Below are 21,151 nucleotides of genomic sequence, written 5' to 3' on the forward strand. Positions count from 1 at the left end.
AAGCTTCAGTGCATACCTTGGAAGTCCATGATTCAGTCTAAGTATGGTCTAGATCTGTGCTATCAAATATGGTAGCCACTAGTCATACGCGGCTACTTAAATTTAAATTACTTAAAATTAATATTCAATATTAATTCAATATTCAATTTTTAAATTCTTGGTCACACTAGTCACATTTCAAATATTTAATAGCTACAGATATAGAACATTTCCATCATTGCAGGAAGTTCTATTAGACTGTGCTGTTCTGCAGCCATAAGGGTGATGATAAACTCGGGCTTGCCTACTTACTTCACTTCTGAGAGAACAGATCGTTCTCCATCTGAACACTGGGACCTACGATACTGGCGGTAACTTCGTGGTGAATGAGAATGCCTGATGCGGATTGGGTCACCTTGAGTCCTGAACAATCAACCAAAAAACATGGAAACAAACACACCGTAAGTCAGAATAGGATAATTGCTTAATATAAATTCTGCCATGGAATAATAACTAAGAGTTTTAAAAAGAATTTGACCCCTCTGGGTTTGGAAATCCTAAGTGGCTTAAATTTCACAAGTTAACAGAAAACTGCTCCCCTGACCACACATAAAAATGAAACTCTTTATAGTATTTGTACATATGTGTTAATATGTATATTTTTTAACCACTAAACTGTAATGAAATTATTCCCTACAGTCGAATTCTTTCCAGTAGTGTGAAAAAAAGTCTACAATTGGTCATTGTCCTAGCTACCAAACTAGCCTGTCATTAAGAAGTCAATCTTTGGCCTAAAGATGAAGGGGCTCGGAGTTGTGGGGCCAGGGGGGCGGGTGGTGTGGATGTAGGTAGGGAGACTGTGTACCAACCCACAATATGACCGGAGTGGGAACGAAGCATGAGTTACAAAAGGGAAATAAAGCAATAGAGCAGGCTCTTATTTTCTCATAAACAATTCCAGCAGGGCAGAAAGCAGTGAACAGGTCATCTCCTGCTGCATCCTGCACTGAGTGGTGGTTAGGGATTCCCTATGCTTTCATGAAGCACTTTCAATGTGCTAGTTCTATGATAGGGACTGGATTGGGTTTATATGGTAGGGTTTTGTGATCAACATTATTTCTCTTATGTTGTTAAATAGTGAATAAAAAGAAATTTTGTTGCCAATCAATGAATATCTCAAAAAAAAAAAAGAATTTATATTTTAAAACTAACCTCAACTATCAAAAGACCCTTTGTACCTATCATATATACAAATAGGCATTTAATAAGAAATAACAGTGATTGTAGTACAGAAGAATGATTAGCTTTAATATACCCTTTTCTTCCTCTTTATAGTGCTATTTAATTTTAGTTAAAATATAAAGACAAATGCAAGCACTGCATGGAACACCAATGAAGAATAAGAATGAATTACTCACTTATAAGTACTAATAAAACTGTGAAAAGTTTTTCAAAGACATACTCTATTTTAGTGTATGGAATCTCTTTTAATTGTTCTTCTGACAATCCAGATGGATCCACAAGTTCCTTCCTAGAAGGGAACAAGCAAGAGAATAAAAGTTATGATGCTGGTATAAATACTAATACCTTTCACAACTTATCCCAAAACACGGTGTTAGCAAAACCAATAGAAATATAAGCCAGGAACAAAGATTTAAAAACTAGAATGAGTTCAAGGAAAAATGGGAGGAAAACCTTTTCTGTAGCTCTTCTACCTTCTTCCAATTTTTCTATATCCAAAATGTAGATGGCCCTCTAGCCATCCCCAATTTCCCTACAAAAATTCTACTTCTCTCCCCTGTAGTAGGTGTTTTTTCTTCTGAATCTGTTTTCCTTGGTATTTATTTGTAAAATATTGGTCTATCTGAGGCCCACCTACAGGTGAGGCTAAGTGGTCTCAGGAGAGATGTCAGGGCTCCTGGCGTGATAAGGTGCCACCACTGAGTGCATGTTCCACATAATGATGGCAATGAAGACTATTTGACAGGCTTCAGCCCCAAGCAGTCTCTTAGTGTCAGTGGTCTTCCTTGTAAATGCCTTAAAACTACCAGGGTTTTAAAATAATGAGAAAAAACAGTCAGCACTCACTGAATATGCTTCCATAACTCTTCTTTTGCTTGGATATCAGGACTTCTCCTATAAATAGAAAGAATACCACTCGTCTCTGCAAATATGCTTCATCCAACAATCTCATAGCTAACTTTAGCAGAGCTACAAAACTAATAGTTTTCAGACTGTGAAGTTCTTATTTACCAGCTGAGAATAGACAAAGAAAGACTAGGCAGGGAGAGCTAATGTGAAATGGTTAATGTAAAGACATCAGGATAATTTATCTGCTAGCACCACTGAAGAAAAATCACATAAAAAAGCAACCGTAACCAGAGCTTCATTTGATGACAGCGCTTAGAGCTGCAGGGGCAAATCCACACACGCTCCAGTTGTGATACCACAGTGAAGAATAATTTGAGGCTTCCATTTCTAGTCCTTCTAGCTATTTCTAAGTAAAGGCAAAAGAACTCATCCTGATTCTATTAATATGAAAGAGGCCCAACATGATCTGTGACTACCCTGTAGAAACAGCAACCATAAGGGAAAAGGAAATGGTAGGACAGGCCAGACTGGCAGACTGTGTGCCACTGACCCCCCTTTCATGTTACATCCGATGTGTTTCTGGGCCAAAGCATGAGCCCGCAAATGCTGGAACCTATCTGTGGCTCATGCTGTCACTCTTCATATGCCCTTCTCCATCCCTGTATAGACCCACAAATCTCTTCTCCAAGAATGACTTGAATAGAAAGTAGTTACAACACTATCTTTAACTTCCTAGATGAGAAATTCAAAGTCAGCATTCATGTGTTCACACTCCGCATAACAGCAATGAATACTAGAAATCTATTATCACTACAATTGTTGCCACGGAATGTCTTTTTCATGGTGAGAAAAATGATAAGCTTTCATCTGTCCTTTCAAGAGAACTGACGACTAATAATAGGCCCAAAGAAAGGATCCAAACCCTAAAAATGAAAAGGCCTGCAGCTAAGCAAAGCCACTGATATATTCTGTCCTATGGTATTTTACATTTATACTTTGTATTAGAATTTGGGGGCTCAATGTCACTTTTAACGTGATATTATGTTGCCTTCCTTTTTTCTCAGTTAATAAGGGCACCATAGGCATTCTGGTAGGGCTTTCTGAGCCCACAGTATACAACAAGTTACTTTCTAGCAAATGAATTAAGTAGTTTCCCGCCGCCCCCCCCATGGAAAAAAATCTGTAAAGACTTTTTAATCAACTCAAAAGGAGTCAAAATATGGAAGATAAAGGGAAGGGGATGCAGCCTTGGTCTCAGACATATAAAACATAATATTGTTAATAGATTTTGTCATAAGAACAAAATTGTATGCTTAAAAAAATCTAAAGAAATGCTTCCTTGGAAGGATTTCCTGTATAGAATCTACCTTTCCTACAGTTATCTGGTCTGATTCACTAGACCATATGTTAGCCTATTAAATAATACTGCCAGAAAAGGTGCAAATATTAAAAAGCACTGGCAGTAGATATTTCTGACTGTTGGAATTACAGATAATTTTATTTTCATATTTACTTAAATTTTCTGATTTATTTTTATTTTTATTTTTAGCCAAGAGATTTTCTTACCTTAATTATCAGAAAAGGAAAAAAAAAAAAACATAAAGGTATTTTCCTGTTTTAAAAAACTATTGCTGCAATTCCACGGGAAATGCCTTTCATCCCCATCTCGGAAGAATTAGCAAAAATTACCTTAACCTGAATGAGAACATCAGTCTTTCCAGCCATAATTATTGCTCCTAAAAGATTCAGGAATTTAGTCCATATGTGTAAGTTCTACAGTACAATAATACTCATATATTTAACTAAATCAAATTCTGAAATGGCCAGAAGTTTCAAACAGCTTTAAGGCAGGGAAAAGTTCCAAAGCTAAAAAAATGCTAATTTCCTCCAATTGCTAGACCACCTGTGATTTAACAAATGTGAACATGTGCTAATGAGGAATGTATTATTTTTATGCTTACATCTGCATGCATTTACTCAATAATTTAGGATGAATTCATGATCTTCAGCGCAACATCATTTTGTGGATTTAGAAAGCTGTGGAATTTTAACAGCCATTTTCCTTAATTAAAAGTCCCTTAATTATGCAGATGTTTTACTTGAACTTTCCAAATAAGTTTCTGAGGAAATAGAGCCCTGAGTTGTCCATAGGTACAACATATATAAAAAATACACATGTAGTCCTATGTTAGTCCAATAATCTTCAAAAGCATCCTTCATCCACACCTTATAGCAATAGCCCAAGTTAAATATTTAATTTTCAGAGAAACTAGTCTGATAAGACATCATTTAGAAATCATTTTCCTTTCTTCCAAAACGCTAAAATAAGACTTCATAAATCTACAAAGGTTTAAACCCCATCATTGCATATAGTCTTCTAAATCCCCGATTCTAATTATCTAGAAAATATTGCTAAGAAAATTGTAAATTTACAAAACATCTTTATTTAAAGAATTCAAAGCACTTAGTAAATATCTCAGTAATTCCTCATCATATTTGTGAGTGGTCAGAATAGATATGATTAGAAGATGTCTTAATCTTCCTTTTTCCTTTCCTGCCGTTCTCCGCCCCCCGATCCCCGAATTGAAGGATTAGGAAGCTGCGGAAGCAAGCGACCTAGTCACTTCCAGAGGCCTCGTGCTAAATCTTTATCTAAGGCACCAGACTTCTGTTTTGTGTTTAACTGAGAACATCGCTTCACCCTGACAACCTCATCACCTCATCTTCCACATTTTCATTTTCAATAAAAACAGTAAGACATCACTGCCACCAGAGGGAGCCTGAGCGTTCTCTCACACACACTAGTTGAACCTTAGAGAACTATTGTTTCAGCATCAGTGCCTCTTCCAAATATCCCAATAGTAAAGGTTCTAATGGTTTCTAATGGTAAGTAAATATGAATGTCAGGAATGGCAATGCAGCTGAAAAAATGTTATTAGACAGAACTATACTTCTTAATGTCTTACTAGATGAAATCCAATCAGCTTAAGGAGTTTTAGGAGAGACAGGTTTTGTATTTTATATTACTGTATGTCTCTGGCATTTATTAATGAACATGACTTTCTAGTTTTCATTGGAGATTAAAAAAACAGAATGAATGAATCACATATGAATGATGTATCATAACATTCTAAACCTTAAGTGGATACCCGTGTAGACAATTTATAAACACTGTGGTAGGACCTGGAGAATACAACAGGCCCCCCATCCACAGGGTATATATCACGAGACCCCCAGTGGATGCCTGAAAACACAGATATGTACCAAACCCTATACATACTGTATTTTTTCCTATACATATATACATATGATAAATACTAACTTATAAGTTATGCATAATTCAAAATTAACAATAACTAATAATAAAATAGAACAATATAACAATATATTGTAATAAAAATGTTGTGAATGAGGTCTCTCCCTCCTCTCTCAAAATATCCTATGGTACTGTCCTCAACTCTTCTCTTAAGGAGAGCACTTCATGTCTTCTCCTTGGCATATCCAAATTGCCTGCATCACTACTCTTGTGCTTTGGGTCCATTATTAAGTAAAATAAGGGTTATCTGAACACAAGCACTGTGATACGATGATAGTCAAACTGATAACCAAGACAGCTACCAAGCGACTAACAGGCAGGTCAGCATATACAGTGTGGAGACGCTGAACAAAGGGATGGTTCACTTCCTGGGCCGGATGGAGTGGGACAGCACCAGAGTTCATCACACTACTCAGAATGATGCACAATTTAAACTTATGAATTGTTTATTTCTAGAATTCTCCATTTAATGTTTTCGGACCATAGTTCACCACGGGCAACACACTGCAGAAAGCAAAACCACAGACAAGAGGGGACTTACAGCATGGGAGTAATTGAGGGATAGTTTACTCTTTATCTGAAATGCCAAATATAAATATATCTGCAAACAATTTTAATTACTTTCTTCAGATACTGCTCTACCCATGTTTCCACTTGTAAAAAAAGCTGTAGTGGTTCCTAGTGGTTCCTAATTCTCATAGAACCAAATTCTAACTTTTGGCCCCACTCTACTTTCTCCACTTCTCACCTCTCTCCTCATCTCAAGGGAAAAAAATCAAATACCTTGTATGTTTCTAGAGATTAACCAAGACCTGGAAAACTTACTAACTATAGTAACTGCAATTCCAGGCATTTATAATGTCACAGGTACTTGATATATGTGATATAACTTATAATGTTCGGCAAAATCCCTTGAGGATGGTATTAACTGTGTTGTGCAATGACACTGGAAGTTTGTGGATATTAGGTAATAAGCTCACATTGGGAGGCAGTATGTAGACAGAGGTCTGACAATAGCAGCCAGCAGATATATTTTTTAAATTATTAAATTTACTGGGCTGATACTGGTTAATAACATTAGTAAGTTTCAAATGTACAAGTCTGTAGTACATCATCTGTACACAGCATTGTATGCTCACCACCCATAGTCTAGTCTCCTTTCATTACCATATATTTGACCCCCTTTATCCTCTTCATCCTCCCCACCAGCCCTCTTCTCCTCTGATGACCAACATTAGGTTGTTTGTGTCTATAAGTTCATTCGTTTGTTTTGTCTGTCCATTTGTTGCTTTCTGTTACATATCCCACATGTGAGAGAAATCATATGGTTCTTTTTTTTCCATATGACTTACTTCACTTAGCATGATATTCTCTAGATCCATCCATGTTATTGCAAATGGCAATATTTCATCTTTCCTTATGGCTAAGTAACATAAGTATGTATGTACCACTTCTTCTTTATCCAATCATCCATCAAAGGACTTTTAGGTTGCTTCCATTTCTTGGCCACTGTGAATAATGCTGCAGTGAACATAGGGAAACATATATTTTTACAAATAAGTGTTTTCAAATTTTTCAGGTAAATACTCAGAAGACAGATTGCTGGGTCATATGGTAGAGCTATTCTTAATGTTTTTGAGGAAAGTCCATACTGTTTTTCACAGTGGCTGTACCAATTTACATTCCTACCAGCAGTGTATGAGGGTTTCTTTTTTCCCACAATTTCTCCTGCACTTATTTCTTGTCTTGTTGATAATAGCTATTTTAACAGGCGTGAGATGGCATCTCATTGTGGTTCTGAATTATAATTCCCTTATAGCTGGTGAAGTTGAACATCTTTTCATATGTCTATTGGTCGTTGGTGTGTCTTCTTGGGAGAACTGTCTGTTTAGGTCTTCTGCCCATTTTTAAATTAGATTGTTTTGTTGTTGAGTTGCATGAGTTCTTACATATTTTGGATATTAGCCCCTTATAAGACATACTGTTTGCAGATATCTTCTCTCATATGGTTGGTTGCTTTTTTGTATTGTTGATGGTTTCTTTTGCTGTGCAGAATCTTTTATAGTTTGATATAATCCCATTCATATATTTTTGCTTTTACCTCCTTTGCTTTTGGGGTCAAATTCACAAAAGCCTCTCTAAGACCAAGGTCCATGAGTTTAGTACCTATGTTTTCCTTATATAGTTTGTTTCAGGTCTTATATTTGGGTCTTTGATCCATTTTGAGATAATTTTGGTATATGGTGACAGACAGCAGTCTAGTTTCATTTTTTTGCATGTAGCTTTCCAATCTTCCCAGCACCATTTATTGAGGTGGCATTTTTTTCTCCATTGTCCGTTTTTGGCTCCTTTGTCAAAAATTATTTGCCAATTTATATATGGGTCTATTTCTGAGCTCTCAATTCGTTCCATTGGTCAGCCTGTCTTTTTCTGCCAATACCATGCTGTTTTGATTATTGTCACTTTGTAGTATAATTCGAAGTCAGGGGGTGTTATACCTCTAGTTTTGTTCTTTATTCTCAGGATTGCTTTGGCTATTCAAAGTCTTTGTGGTTCCATACAAATTTGATCATTTTTGTTCTAATATTTCTTTAAAAAACTGCCATTGAGATTTTGATGGAAGTTTCATTAAATCTGTATTTTGCTTTAGGTAATACAGCCATCTTAACTATGTTGAGTCTTCTAATCCATGAACCAGCAGATATTTTCTTAATTGTCAACAGACCTCAGGTTTTTAATATCATAGCTCAAATAAAAGACAGAGCCCAGTTTCTCCTATATAAAGTGATCCATCATCTTGCAGAGTTATAACACTTTTATCCAACTGCCTACCTGAATTTCCATTTGATTGCCTACTTGGTTTTCAATCCTAATGAAACAAAAATCTTGACACTCTATCCCCACAAACCCCTGGCCCAACTCACCCCATTGTCAGTAAAACGGCATGGCTACCCACTCCGCCCATCAGCCCTAAAGCTAAAATTCATCCATGATACCTCTCACACTATGAATCTGTCGGCTCTACTTCTAAAATGTATAATCATCCACTTCTCTTCATTTCTACCACCACCATCTTTTCTGAGGTAAAGCCATCTCTCACACCTGAACCACTACAATTGTTTTTCAATTGTTCTTCCTGCTTCTTTTCTTTCTCAGTGGCCTTTTTCTTCAGTCAGCCAGCGAAACGTCTGAATGAATACTCTTCAAATAGATTTACTCCCGTGCACTTAGATTTAAAAAACAAACAAACAAAAAGACTACACTTTGGCCATCTCAGCTATAAAAGTTAATCAAGTTCAGTTACAAAGTCATCCCAAATATTTGCTAAATGTTTTTATGGTTTGCTTTAAAACTACAACAGTACATATCAAACTCTTAAAGGTGTTCTTCTCACACAACTGCATTGTTCTGAGATAACCCTCTATCTGATATTTTTATCATGTAGATAAGATTAAAAAGAAAGTTTAAATAAAATTTAAAATTTAAAGCACTGTTAGATTCTTTTCTGATTTCAGTTGATCTATTAGAAGCAATACACAATTTAAAGATACCTGCCTACTACTTTCAAAGAATATTCCTGAACTCCCACTTCTGGCCACAATGGAGTAATTGGTATTAGACAAACCCTCCCGTCCTCGCAAACTATAAAATGAAACAAAATATACAAAGCAACTGTTTTACAGATATTGGGCACCAGACAGCATAAGCGTATGATATTTAAAGGAAGGAAACCACAAGGTGAGCCCCCATTTGTTCCAGTTTCCTGCCTGAGAACACTGTCCCAATGCGATACAGGGAAGTAGAGCATAAGAGGTAACGGTCTCAAGCACTGAGGAGGCAGAGATCAGTATTTTAGGCTGTTGATGAGGCTGAAATTTACAGTGCAGGATAAAAGAAAAACAGGACCAGAAGTCTACATGGGGTTTTCCTTAAGAGGTTGGCTGAGAACATTCACCGTACTTAATCTACATGTAAGCAGAGTGAGACTTGGTGAGGCTTAACAGAGAGCAGCTGCTGCAAGGTTGAGAGCTGAACAGAGATATCAGAGAGTGTGAAGTGGTAGGAGACAAAGTTCTAGTACAGTCACAGTGGAGAAGCCATGCTGAGCACTGTGTGCATTCAACTAACACTCCGGAAAAGCCAATCTTGAGGAAAAAGGACCAAGCCTAGAGTAAAGAACACATCCAAGGCTATGACAAAATCTAAACAGTCTTGCCACCCTATCAAAGCATAGAAACAAGCATAAAAAATAAGATCAAGAGGATCCAATATTAATTTAGCTGCCTGCCAGAACAAAATTTGACACTCTATAAAGGAAGACAACGTAGTCCAGATCCACAAACATATCATCTAAAATTTCCAGCATATAATAAAAAAAGTTACTATATATGTAGAGACACGAGAAAATATATAACCATAATCTAGAAAAAAAAAAGTCAGTAGAAAAAAACTGTGAAAGACCCAGATGTTGGAATTCACAAACAAGGGCTTTAAAACATCTTGTATGACTATGTACAATTTAAAAGGAAATACGGATATAATAAATAGATGGGAAATCTCAGCAGAGAAATGGAAAGTATAAAAAGAAAAAAATGAAATTATAGAACAGAGAAGTACAAACTTCACTGAGTGGGTTTAATAACAGATTGAACTATTATTTGGGGAGGGGTTTGGGAAGAGCTGATGAAGTTGAAAACAAGTCAATAGAAATGATCAAAATTGAAAAGAGGGAGAAAACAAATTTTAAAAATGAACAGAACCTTAGTTGTCCATGGGGCAATAGCATGGTCTAACATCTATAGTTAGATTCCCAAAAGGAGAGGAAGAGAGAATAGGTCAGAAAAAAGAATTTGAAATAATATTGCTCCTAAATTTTTCAAATTCATTGAAAAACATCAGAGACTATAAAAAGATAAATATAAAGAAAACCACACTCAGCCACACCACAAACAGATAAAAACTAAAGATAAAGAAAAAAAAATCAGAAAAGCTACTAATTTAAAAAGACAAATTCCACACAGTGCATACAGAACAAAGACAGCGTTCTTATCAGAAATGCCAGAGATCAGAAGACAACAGAACAATCTCTTTAAAGTAAGAAAGGAAAACTATTAACTCAGAATTCTATGACTAGTGAAAATATCTCTTACAAAAAAGGTAAAATAAAGACATTTCTATGTAAAATAAAACTGAATTTACCTGCAGACCTGTACTACAAGAAATGCTAAAGGAAAGAAAATGCAATATCAGATCTAGAGGAAGAAACAGAGCACATCAGTAACAGTAAATGGGTAACTGTATTCATTTTCCATTGTTGCTATAACAAATTACCATAAATTTAGTGGTTCAAAACAACACAAATTTATTATCTTACAGTTCTGTAGGTTGGAAATTTGACACAGGTCTCACTGGACTAAAATTGAGGTGTTGTCAGGGCTGAGTTCCTTTCTGTGTTGTTGGGATACTCTATGAGTAAATCCATTTTCTTTGCCTCTTCTAAATTTTAGAGGCTGCCGCCATTCCTTGGTTCATGGCGCCTTCCTCCATCTTCAAAGCCAGCAACAGCAGGTTAAGTTCTTCTCATACTGAATCCTTCTGACTTCCTCTTCTGTTCCTTTATCCACTTCTAAGAACCCTTGTGATTACTTGGGGCCTACTTGAATAATCAGGATAATCTCTCCCACAGGTTAGCTGATTAACCATCTTAATTCTACCTGTGACCTTAATTCCCCTTTGCCATCTAACAAAATATTTACAAATTATGGAGATTAAGACATGGACATATTTTCTGCCTACAACATTAACTATAATTTTCCCCTCTTTTCTTGATTTCTTTTCAAAACAACTTACTGTTTTAACAAAGATAATAACATTCTAATGTGAGACTACTAACATGCAAAAATAAAATATATAAAAACAGCACAAAGGACAAAGAGAGGGGGATAAATGGAGCTACATTTTTCCAAGGTTTATAATTTTACATAAAATATTATGTTATTAATCCTAAATAGACTGTAATAAAGTAAGGAAACATGCTGTAAGCCATAGAGAAACCACTAAAAAAAAATTTTAAGTATAAGTAAACCAATAGAAGAAGTGAAATGGAGTACCAAAAAATGTTCCATTAACACAAAATACAGTAGGAGAGACAAACCAACAAAAAATAGATACAATAAATAGGAAAAAAGAACAAGATGGTAGACTTAAGGCCCCAAATATTAATAATTACATTAATTGTAAATATACTAATCATTCCATTTAGAGGTAGAGATAGTCAGACTGGTTGGGGAAAAAAAGCAAAAAACAAGACCAATTATATGCTGTCTACAAGAGATGATCTTTAAATATAAAGAAATACTCAAGTTTAGAGTAAAAGGATTAAAAGGATATACCATGCAAATGGTGAGCATGAGAAAGGTATAATGGCTGTGTGTGTGTGTGTGTGTGTGTGTGTGTGTGTGTGTGTGTGTGTGTGTAGTGCACAGAGAGAAAAATGTCAGAATAAAGAGGACACTTCAAAGTGTCAGTTAATCAGAAAGACAAAAAAAAAAAAAAAATCACAAATATGTAGGAACCTAATACCAGAGCTTCAAAATGACTTGAAGCAAAAACTGACAGAACTAAAGGGTAAAACAGACAAATCTACAATCATTGAAAATTTTAACATCTCTTTCAATGACTAAAAAGTAGACAAACTAGAAAAGACACAGATAATCTGAGCAACACAATCAACTAACTAGATCTGCTTGGCATTTATAGACAATAGCCAGTGACAGAATACTAATTCTTTTCAGGCCCACCAGATCACTATCATTAAAGACCATGTGCTAGGTCTTAAAACAAATCTCAATATATTTCAAAGGATTAAAATCTTAGATTTTTAAAATCATAATGGAATAAAAAATAAATAGTAATGAAATATCTAGCAAATCCCCAAATATGTAGAAATTAAACAAACTCCTACTAAAAAAATCCACGATCAAAGAAATAACAAGAGAAAATAAAAATTAGTTTGAGCCTACTTGAATAATTCAGGATAATCTCCCTGGCAGAAGGTCAACTAATTAACAATCTTAATTCCATGACAATAAAAACAATAAGAACATGACAATAAAAGCAGTGCTTATCAAAATATGTGAGATATAATTAAAGCAGGGCTTAGAGAGAAACGTATAACTTTATAGTTATTTTTAAAAGGAAGAGAGGTTTAAAATTAGTGTTACCTTAAGGAGATAAAAAAAAAAAAGAACAAATAAAAGACAAAATAGAGGGAAGAAAGTAATAAAGAGTGGAAATCAATGAAATAGATAACAGATAACAGAAAATCAACAAAACCCAAAATTGGTTCTCTGAAAAGATAAAGAAAAAATGAAGAGAAAACACAAATTGTCAACATCAGGAATGAAAGATGATATCACAACAGATATTAAAAGGATACTAAAAATTATCATGAACAAAATTTTGCTGACAAATTTGACAACAAAGATAAAAGGAACAAATTGTTTTTTAAAGAATTTACCTAAACCTACTCTTAACAAGTAGAATATCTGAACAGGCCAGTATCTGTTAAAGAAATTGAGTTTGTAAATTAAAACTTCCCACAAAGAAAATTCCAATCAGAGATTTCACTGGTGAACTATAATTGAGAGAAAAAATAATGCTAATTTGACACTAACTCTTTCAGAAAATAGCAGAAAAAGGAACACTTCCCATATAATTCCAAGCAACAAATATAACTCTGTTACCAAAAACCTGACAAGACACTGCAAGAAAATTACAGACCAATATTTCTCATGAACATAGAACATCTTATCAAAATAATACCAAATGGAATCCAGTAATACGCAAAAAGGATAATACATCAGGACCAGGAGGAGCTTATCCCAGGAATGCAAACATGTATCATTCAAAACTCTGTCAATGTAAATCCTCCACTAACTGAATAAAAAAGGAAACCCATATACGATCATCTCAACAGATGCCGAAAGAGCTTAGAACAAAATTCAAAACTCACTTATGACAAAAACTCTCAACAAACAAGGATGGAAGGGGTCTTCCTCAGTCTTACCGCTAGCTTCATACTTAATGTGACACATTGAATATTTTCCCCTAAGAACAAGAAAAGCCAAGGATGTCTTTCTTGCCACTTCTATTCAATACTATACTGGAGGATCTAGTCAGTACACTAAGGAAAAAAAAAGGCAAAAAGATTAGAAATAAAAGAAAGCTGTCTAAGTTCACAAACTATATAGTCGTAAATGTAAAAAACCCTAAGAAATTGCCAAAAAAAGAAAAAAAGGAAGCTACTAGAACTAATACATTAATTTAACAATGTTGCAGGATGGTAAGATACAAAATCAGTATTTAAAAAATAATGTTTTCCTATATGCTAACAAACAATTGGAAGACAAATATTTCAAATGTATAATTCAATACCATTAAAACTATTAAATATTTAGAATTAAATTTAACAAAATAAATGCAATAACTGCGTTGAAAACTATGAAACATTGCTGGCAGAAGTTAATTTTCTCAAAATTGATCTACAGATTTAACATAATCCTAATTTACAGTTGATAGTTTAAAAAAAAAAACCTAACAAGGTGATTTAAAAATTTACATAGAACTGCCCTGGACCTAAAGTAGAAAAAATAACCTTGAAAAAAAGGACAAAGTTGGAGAATTTACACTGCCTGATTCTAGTCTTATTATAAAGCTACAGTAACCAAGACAACATGGTGGCTTAGGGACAAATAGATCAATGAAATAAAACTGGCCCACATATAAGCAACCAACTGATTTTCAACAAAGGCCCCAAGGCATTTCAGTAAATGGTAGTGAAATAACCAGATAAAACACATGGAAAAAAACCTTCTAAATATTTACCTCTACCTCATAGATAGAGAACAATTATTTCTAAATGGATCACAGAACTGAATATAAGAGCAAAATCTATAAAGCTGCTAGAAAAAATATCTGTGACTTTGGTATAGGCAAATATTCCTTAATATGTAGAAAAGCCTTAACTGTAAATAAAAAAAAATGATATAGTGATTTTCATCAAAATTTAAAATGTATGCTCATCAAAAAACAATGTTAGTAACATGAAAAAGTAAACTATAGCCAGGAGAAAGGATTCACAATAATACACACATCTGAAAAAGAACTTATATCCAAAATACATAAAGAACACTACAAATAATTAATGAAAAAAACAAACAGCCCAATTAAAAAGGAAAAAGAGCAAAAACTTGAAGAGAGGCTTTAAAAATGAAGATATATGAATCACCAATAAGCATAGGAAAATGTGATTAACATCATTAGTCATCAAGGAAATGTTCATTAAAACCACAATGAAATACCACTTCATACCTACTAGAGTAGCTGAAAGTAACAAGACAGACAAAAGCAAATATGAGTAAGAATGGGGCAGAATTGGAACTCTCATACATTGCTAGTAGGAGTATAAAATGAAACTACTTTTTTGGAAATCATTTTGATAGTTTCTTATAATATTAAATATGCAAATATCCTCAAACCAGCAATTCCACTCCCAGGTATTTACCCAAGGCAAAAGATAACACAACTCCACAGATACACTTATACAGAATGTCTATAGGAGCTTTTACCATAATAGCAAAACCTGGGAACTGTCCAAATGTCCATCAAGAGGAGAATGGACATTTAGTATATTCAGACGATGGACTATTAACTCAAAAATTTTCAATAAGCACTGACACACACAACATGGTTTAATCTCAAAAACATGTTGAATGAAAGAACTCAAGTTTTAAAAGAGCATACATTGTATAATTACATTTGTATGACGTTCTATAAGAGACAAACACTAATCTATGGTGATAGAAATCAGAACAGTGGTTGTCTACATGGGTTGGGGACTAACTAGAAGAAACATGAGGGAACTTTTTTATTCTATATCTTGATTGGCATGATGGATACACTTATTTGACAAAATTCACTGAATTGTACACTTAAGAGCATTTCATTGTATGTAAATTTTACCTCAAATTAGCCTAGATTTAAAAATAAAAAGTTTATTCCTTAGGCTGTTAAATAAATCTCACATAACTCCATTAAAATGATTAAATTCCTAGGCCCATCTACAAATGTTTGCCCTATAACTGAATTATAATAACTATAATACTTAACACTGATTTTTCTGATTTTACTTGTAAATGAATTGTTTCATTTACTTAGTACTGCCCTAGTACTGTTTTTTGACTTCCTTAAAATCTCTATGTAGGATTTTATTTTACTTTTCCCTTTTTTTAACAAATTAGATTTACTATTGACATCTACTTGAATTTAGAGAGCTTCAGAAATGATTAGAAAAACTGAATGCTGTTTTAAGATTTAATATGAAGTCACCAGACCTTGTGGATTACAAGTCTCTCATAGAATAAGGTTCCACGTGGATAGGTAAAAGCATGGTTACAAAAGATTTACTCATGACTGTGCTGAGACCTGATCTTGGGGTTCTGTGCCTTTTTTGTTAGACTATGTTCAGTGAGGTCTTGATCTGTCCAGATCTAAACCTCTCTTGTTTAATGGAAGTGGGAAGAAATAGTATCCGAGACAAAGGAAGCTTTTTATTAACTTCTGCCTTAAACTGAACATTTTAATTAAGTTTCAGAACAAAAACGTTATGGAGTAAGGAATAAACCTATAAAGGTGTACAGTAGATCCTCAAATAACATTGTTTTGTTATAATGTTGATGAGGTGCCATAGGAACTTAATTCTTTATATCAGTACCCTGTGGTAAAACTGGTTTGTTATACATCATTTTGCTTAAAGCCATAGATCTTATCAATGATGTTAGTTAGGTGAAGACTTACTGGATACAGCTTGGTGTATTTGCAAATTTCTTATTACAAAAGAAACAGATATTATTCATATGAGGTACTACAGATAAAAAAAAGTTGGGGGGGGTCAGTTTTTAATTAAAAAGTAAGCATCTAAAACTGAGAAGCATCTCTTAAGAGTCATGCAGGGTTCTGGGGTGTCCTGTGCGGAGTCTTTCCCTGACATCTGTTAACCTAAGTTGGCACCCTTCTTCCTGGCTCCCTCAGAGTTCCCATCTACCTACAGTTTGTCTCCAAATCTACTCGCCAGCACCCTTCCACTTCCATGAGTAAGCAACATCATGAAGGATGGGTAGTAAGTCCCAGCTTTGGGAAGTGGGGTGGGGATGGAAAGCCAAAATCTGAACAATGCACACATTAAAAAAAACAAACAAACTCATAAACAGGTCAAAAGAAAATTAATTTGGGGGACTGGCAATCTCATCATTATGGGGTAATTGTGTTCACACATGGCATTGCCTAGCAACAGAAGGAACAGGCAAATCCCAACATTGGGGTATAATGAATCACTCACTGACTACTGCTCACAAATGGTAATTTGATGGGAAGATTTTCGCATCTGGTTCAATCTGAAACAAGACTTCAGAGAATTCTGCAGACTCCAATTGAGAGAAGCAGCAGGTATTTCACCAACAGCCAGGCTCCAGAACAAAGGAAACTATTCCTACTTACTCAGCTGAATATATGCTTTTGTTTGAAAACTAAACGAAACATGATTTTGATAGCCTTGTTTTTTGATGACATTTTGGTTTGGCTGTGTTCCAACTTCTATAGCTTCAGATACAGTTAATGAAAGTCACATATATAAGAAGGTAAATATGACAAATAAACAACAGGATAATCATGGTTGAACTAAATCACTTTAAAAAACCTCAAAGAGACAGCTAATTTGCCAATCTGCCCTAGAATCCACATGCTACTTCAAGCTCAGTGTTTTTGAATCAAAGTATAAAAAGAGTCCACATACGAGCGAGATCTGTGTCTGGATCGCCTGTTGTTGGGATCTGCCTGGTTTTTTTCCTTTTGTCTCCTTAATACAGCTTCCCACTGAGGCGCTGAATCAACCATATCATTCTCCTGCCGTATTCTGCAAAGAAAGACCATCGTCTAAAGTTAACATTCACACATGTGGTGCTTTGTTTTTCAGTTCATCCTAAACTGGCTTTTAAATTATGTTAACTTATCAAACACATTACTTAAAAGTTATTAAGAAATGAAAAGTTATTTAAGAAGAAATTTTATTATAATTACTGAAAGCTAAAAATGTATTATATGAATTAATATACCCATAAGTATATACATATATATAAATTTACAGTTTGGCTCTAAGTATATATTATAATATTTACATATAAATATGTAAGTATATGTTAGTTATTTTCAAGCTTCTATCATTGGCTTAAAATTTTCTAAAAAAACAATGTGTCAAACAAAAACTCATTTAAAACATTTACGTTTTGGCTAAAGAAATAGTGGTGTCTGCTATAGAGACACCCTTAATTCATGAAACAAAGTCATTTTTTTAAAAACGTGCTAACTAAACTGGCAATAAATAATTTTACATTGAAATGCTCTTTAAAAAAATCACACTGATTGTCAAGGTTTTCATGGACAATAGGTGCCAGATATAATACCCATTTTTTAAGATAAAAAACTATAAGTGCAAAAAGTCAAATATGGTGACATCGTATGTTAGCAGCTGAGCAGGCACACAGCACTATCGTTATGGCTGCTCACAGGGCAAAGAGGGAATGAGGGTTGAGCATTCAGTGTGGCCAAGGGCCAGGATGGAATGTAAATGAGGAAACAGGAAATCTACAGTGGGAGGGAACTGGGGAGCACAGGCACCTGCCCAGATGTGAGATCACAGGACACTGTTACCAAGTCTTGTCATTTTAAAAAAGATAATCTTGTCATTTTAAAAAAGTGAACTCTTTCCATTTTTAAGCAATGGCAATCAATTCTGAACATTAAGGTACTGCATAGACCTAACAAAACCCATCCATGGGCCACACTGCAGAAGTTTTGCGCTTTGGCCCTATCAAGTCTTTCTAATAACGAGGGAAAGGTGTTGCAGGAGCGAGGGGCAGCGAGTGCTTATTAATGCGTAAATACTGTCTGGAACACACTGCAACAATACTGTGAGGCCATGAATCTTCCTTGCAAAAGTTAAACACCTGTCATTTGAATATTTAACTTTTAATTTATGTACGACCTTCAGGAAACCGCTCCAGCAAGTTCATTTCACATGCTGATGCTGGGAGAGCAGCAGGAATTGCAAGATAATCATCCCACTACTGTGACTGTGTAAGCATAATGGCTTCAAAACAAAAATGAAAACAACAGGCAAGTTTGGAGTCATTTCTCTCATTGAACAGATGTCTTTTGGTGGGCCTGTTACAACACATAGTACAGACTGTGGATATCTGGATTTGCTTATAAATGCCAATCAGTAGAAGGGTGACAAATAGTCATTTCACATATAACTTAGAGACAATGTAAGGCAAATTCAAGTTAAAAAGAGCAGTACCTTATGAGGAAGAAATTATTTAAGTCTCTCTAGATTAAGGAGGAACTGTGTTAAGTAAAAAATTATCTGTAACATACAAGTCTTTGAACTGAATATATTCCTTTGCTAAAGCTTTCATTTCTAATGGCCTATTTGAATATTAATAGGATATAGTCATGGTAAATTAAACAGAATCAAGAACATAGTTCTCTCTCTCATGGCATGTACAGAGGAAGTTAAAATGTAACATACAGAGCTATGGATCTTAATATTAGAAAAATCTGAAGAAAAAATATGAGAAGGTATACTACTTGAGGTCATAATTATTAACCATTCTTTGAAAGGAACACTCCCATCTGCAAATGTCATGTGCATGCGTATGTGTATGTATTTTTATAGTGAGAAGCTACATCTCCGAACCACCCTATGTATCATATGACAGCCTTCTGGGGGAAAAGTCCTGGATGTTCCCAGGACTGAGGGATCCAAAGTTGGGAAGAAACAGTCAATGGGAAGGTATCGGGTTAGCAAGGAGATATCTCCCCTCCCCAGGAACCCACACCTCACATGCCCAGGGACAGACGTAAAATCCTGTCTCCCAACTCCTAACCCTGAAGTCTTTAGCTTCCATTCTGAGCTAAATCGCTGCATAGTTCATGGGAAAGACTAAATTTCACAATGTCAATTTTTAATTAGGAAGTCAGCATCTTTAAATATTTTTTAGAAGTCAAGCCTAAGGGCAAGGTGGAGGAGTGACTTAGGCAAACACATTTTTCCCAGAGGGCAGAAGTTTTAAAGGAAGCACAGTTAGTGTACATTCTCTATTGTGGAATTTGGCTGGTTACCTTCATACTCAGACTTTATCTTGATGGTAAAATATTAAAACTCCTGAGGCATGAGAACACAGAGTTCTTGTACCTTACTAGTAATAAGGGCTACATCAGAAAGAATTTCAGACTGTGACATGTACCTTTAACGTTTTTCTAAAAGTCTAATGCGAAGGCAGTGAAACCTGTCAGTTAATATCCATCCTCGTGACCCACATGTTTCAAAGACAATGCCCTCTACTGGTGATACGGTTTCATAAATATTCTAACAAGGTACATTAAAAATGTAAGACTCACTGAAGAGTCACAACAGAAGCACATTTTCCTGAGTAATGGTGGTGTGGCTGTCTTAGTCTGTAATGAAGTTTGAAATTACACCCTTACAAAAGACCTCTAGTTAATAGCGCCTCATTACAGGAATAAAAGTGTCATTTCTTTCATTGATGAACTGCTCCAGAAAACGCAGGTGCTACGAGAAAAGGGCCCTAGAAGCAAGAATACTGTAACACACAGTCTTTAAGAGGCAGAAGTTGACTATTTTGTTTCTGCATGAGTGAATAAAAAATATTTAAATGTAAAAGATGTCTCCTATAATGCTTCTGCTTTGTTGGTCTCATTTAGGCTTAGGTGTGGGATATATGAATGCTTTTTTTGCTTCTTTCCTGCTATATTTTAAGTTTGATGTTGGGATTTACATTAAAAAAGAATAAAAACACTGCAAGCATTATAAGGCTTTTAAAAAGTCAAAATGTGTTCTTACATAACAGATAGTCATGGAAGTCTCAAGGAGGAAAGAGGAATTCATTGTAAAATTTAGGTAGGAAATGTATTCATTTTCTGGTGTTGCATTTAAAGTGAACCTCAAAATGCTAAATGTTCCATTCCTGTATCCTTACATGCAATAACTATATTTATCATATTTTCTCTACTTCTTCATCTATGGAAACTATGGAAACTATGGAAACTATTATAACTATGGAAAATGAACAGCTGGGATAGAAAGGCTTATTGTAACAAGGCTTTTGTTTTTTAACGTACAAGGAAGAGGATTGCTTCAGAATAGAACTTATTTCAATGATGTTTCAGAATAAGAGAATTCTAATATATTTCCTCCGTCTCTCACCAAACTTCAGCACCCTACGTTTCCAGACTGTGCCTGCAATTTAGATTTTAACTGCATTTGACACTTAATTAAAGTTTGCAAAAGGTTTTGAAGACAAAATGCCACATAATCGTTTGATAACAATAATGAAGATACTGACTATTCCTAGTTTCTTCTTTCCTGTCTTCCCAATTATAGTTCTGCCTCTTCTGCAGAATTCTGCACATTAAATGAATTCTTATACAAATCCCAGTGAGTTTTACTTTGCCCTCTACCTTTACCCCGGGCAGTTTTGTTCCTAACAGGATCTTCCTTTATCCAAATTCACAATTCACTTCTCATTCTCTGAGATAAAGACCGTGTTTAATGCTGAACCTGAGAAACCTCACAGAGCAAATATATAACGAAGCTTCAAGATGAAATGAGTAATACATAGCACTCTT

At 34.9% G+C, this 21,151-nt stretch overlaps 1 protein-coding gene across 2 annotated transcripts in view; it reads right to left on the reverse strand.

Moving 5' to 3' along the window:
* The window catches only part of EPB41L4A (erythrocyte membrane protein band 4.1 like 4A), a 208,536-nt gene that overhangs the window by 4,789 nt on the left and 182,596 nt on the right, over nucleotides 1–21,151 (reverse strand). For both annotated transcript variants that reach the window (XM_039848457.1, XM_039848458.1), the window contains 4 exons: nucleotides 17,238–17,357; nucleotides 2,068–2,115; nucleotides 1,442–1,510; nucleotides 292–402 (listed from right to left, as the gene is read on the reverse strand). In XM_039848457.1, the coding sequence (XP_039704391.1) occupies nucleotides 292–402; nucleotides 1,442–1,510; nucleotides 2,068–2,115; nucleotides 17,238–17,357 (348 nt within the window). The remainder of the gene's footprint in view (nucleotides 1–291; nucleotides 403–1,441; nucleotides 1,511–2,067; nucleotides 2,116–17,237; nucleotides 17,358–21,151) is intronic.

The sequence above is a fragment of the Pteropus medius genome, unplaced genomic scaffold, assembly GCF_902729225.1.
Source record: "Pteropus medius unplaced genomic scaffold, Ma_sr-lr_union100, whole genome shotgun sequence".
NCBI classification, from domain to species: domain Eukaryota; kingdom Metazoa; phylum Chordata; class Mammalia; order Chiroptera; family Pteropodidae; genus Pteropus; species Pteropus medius.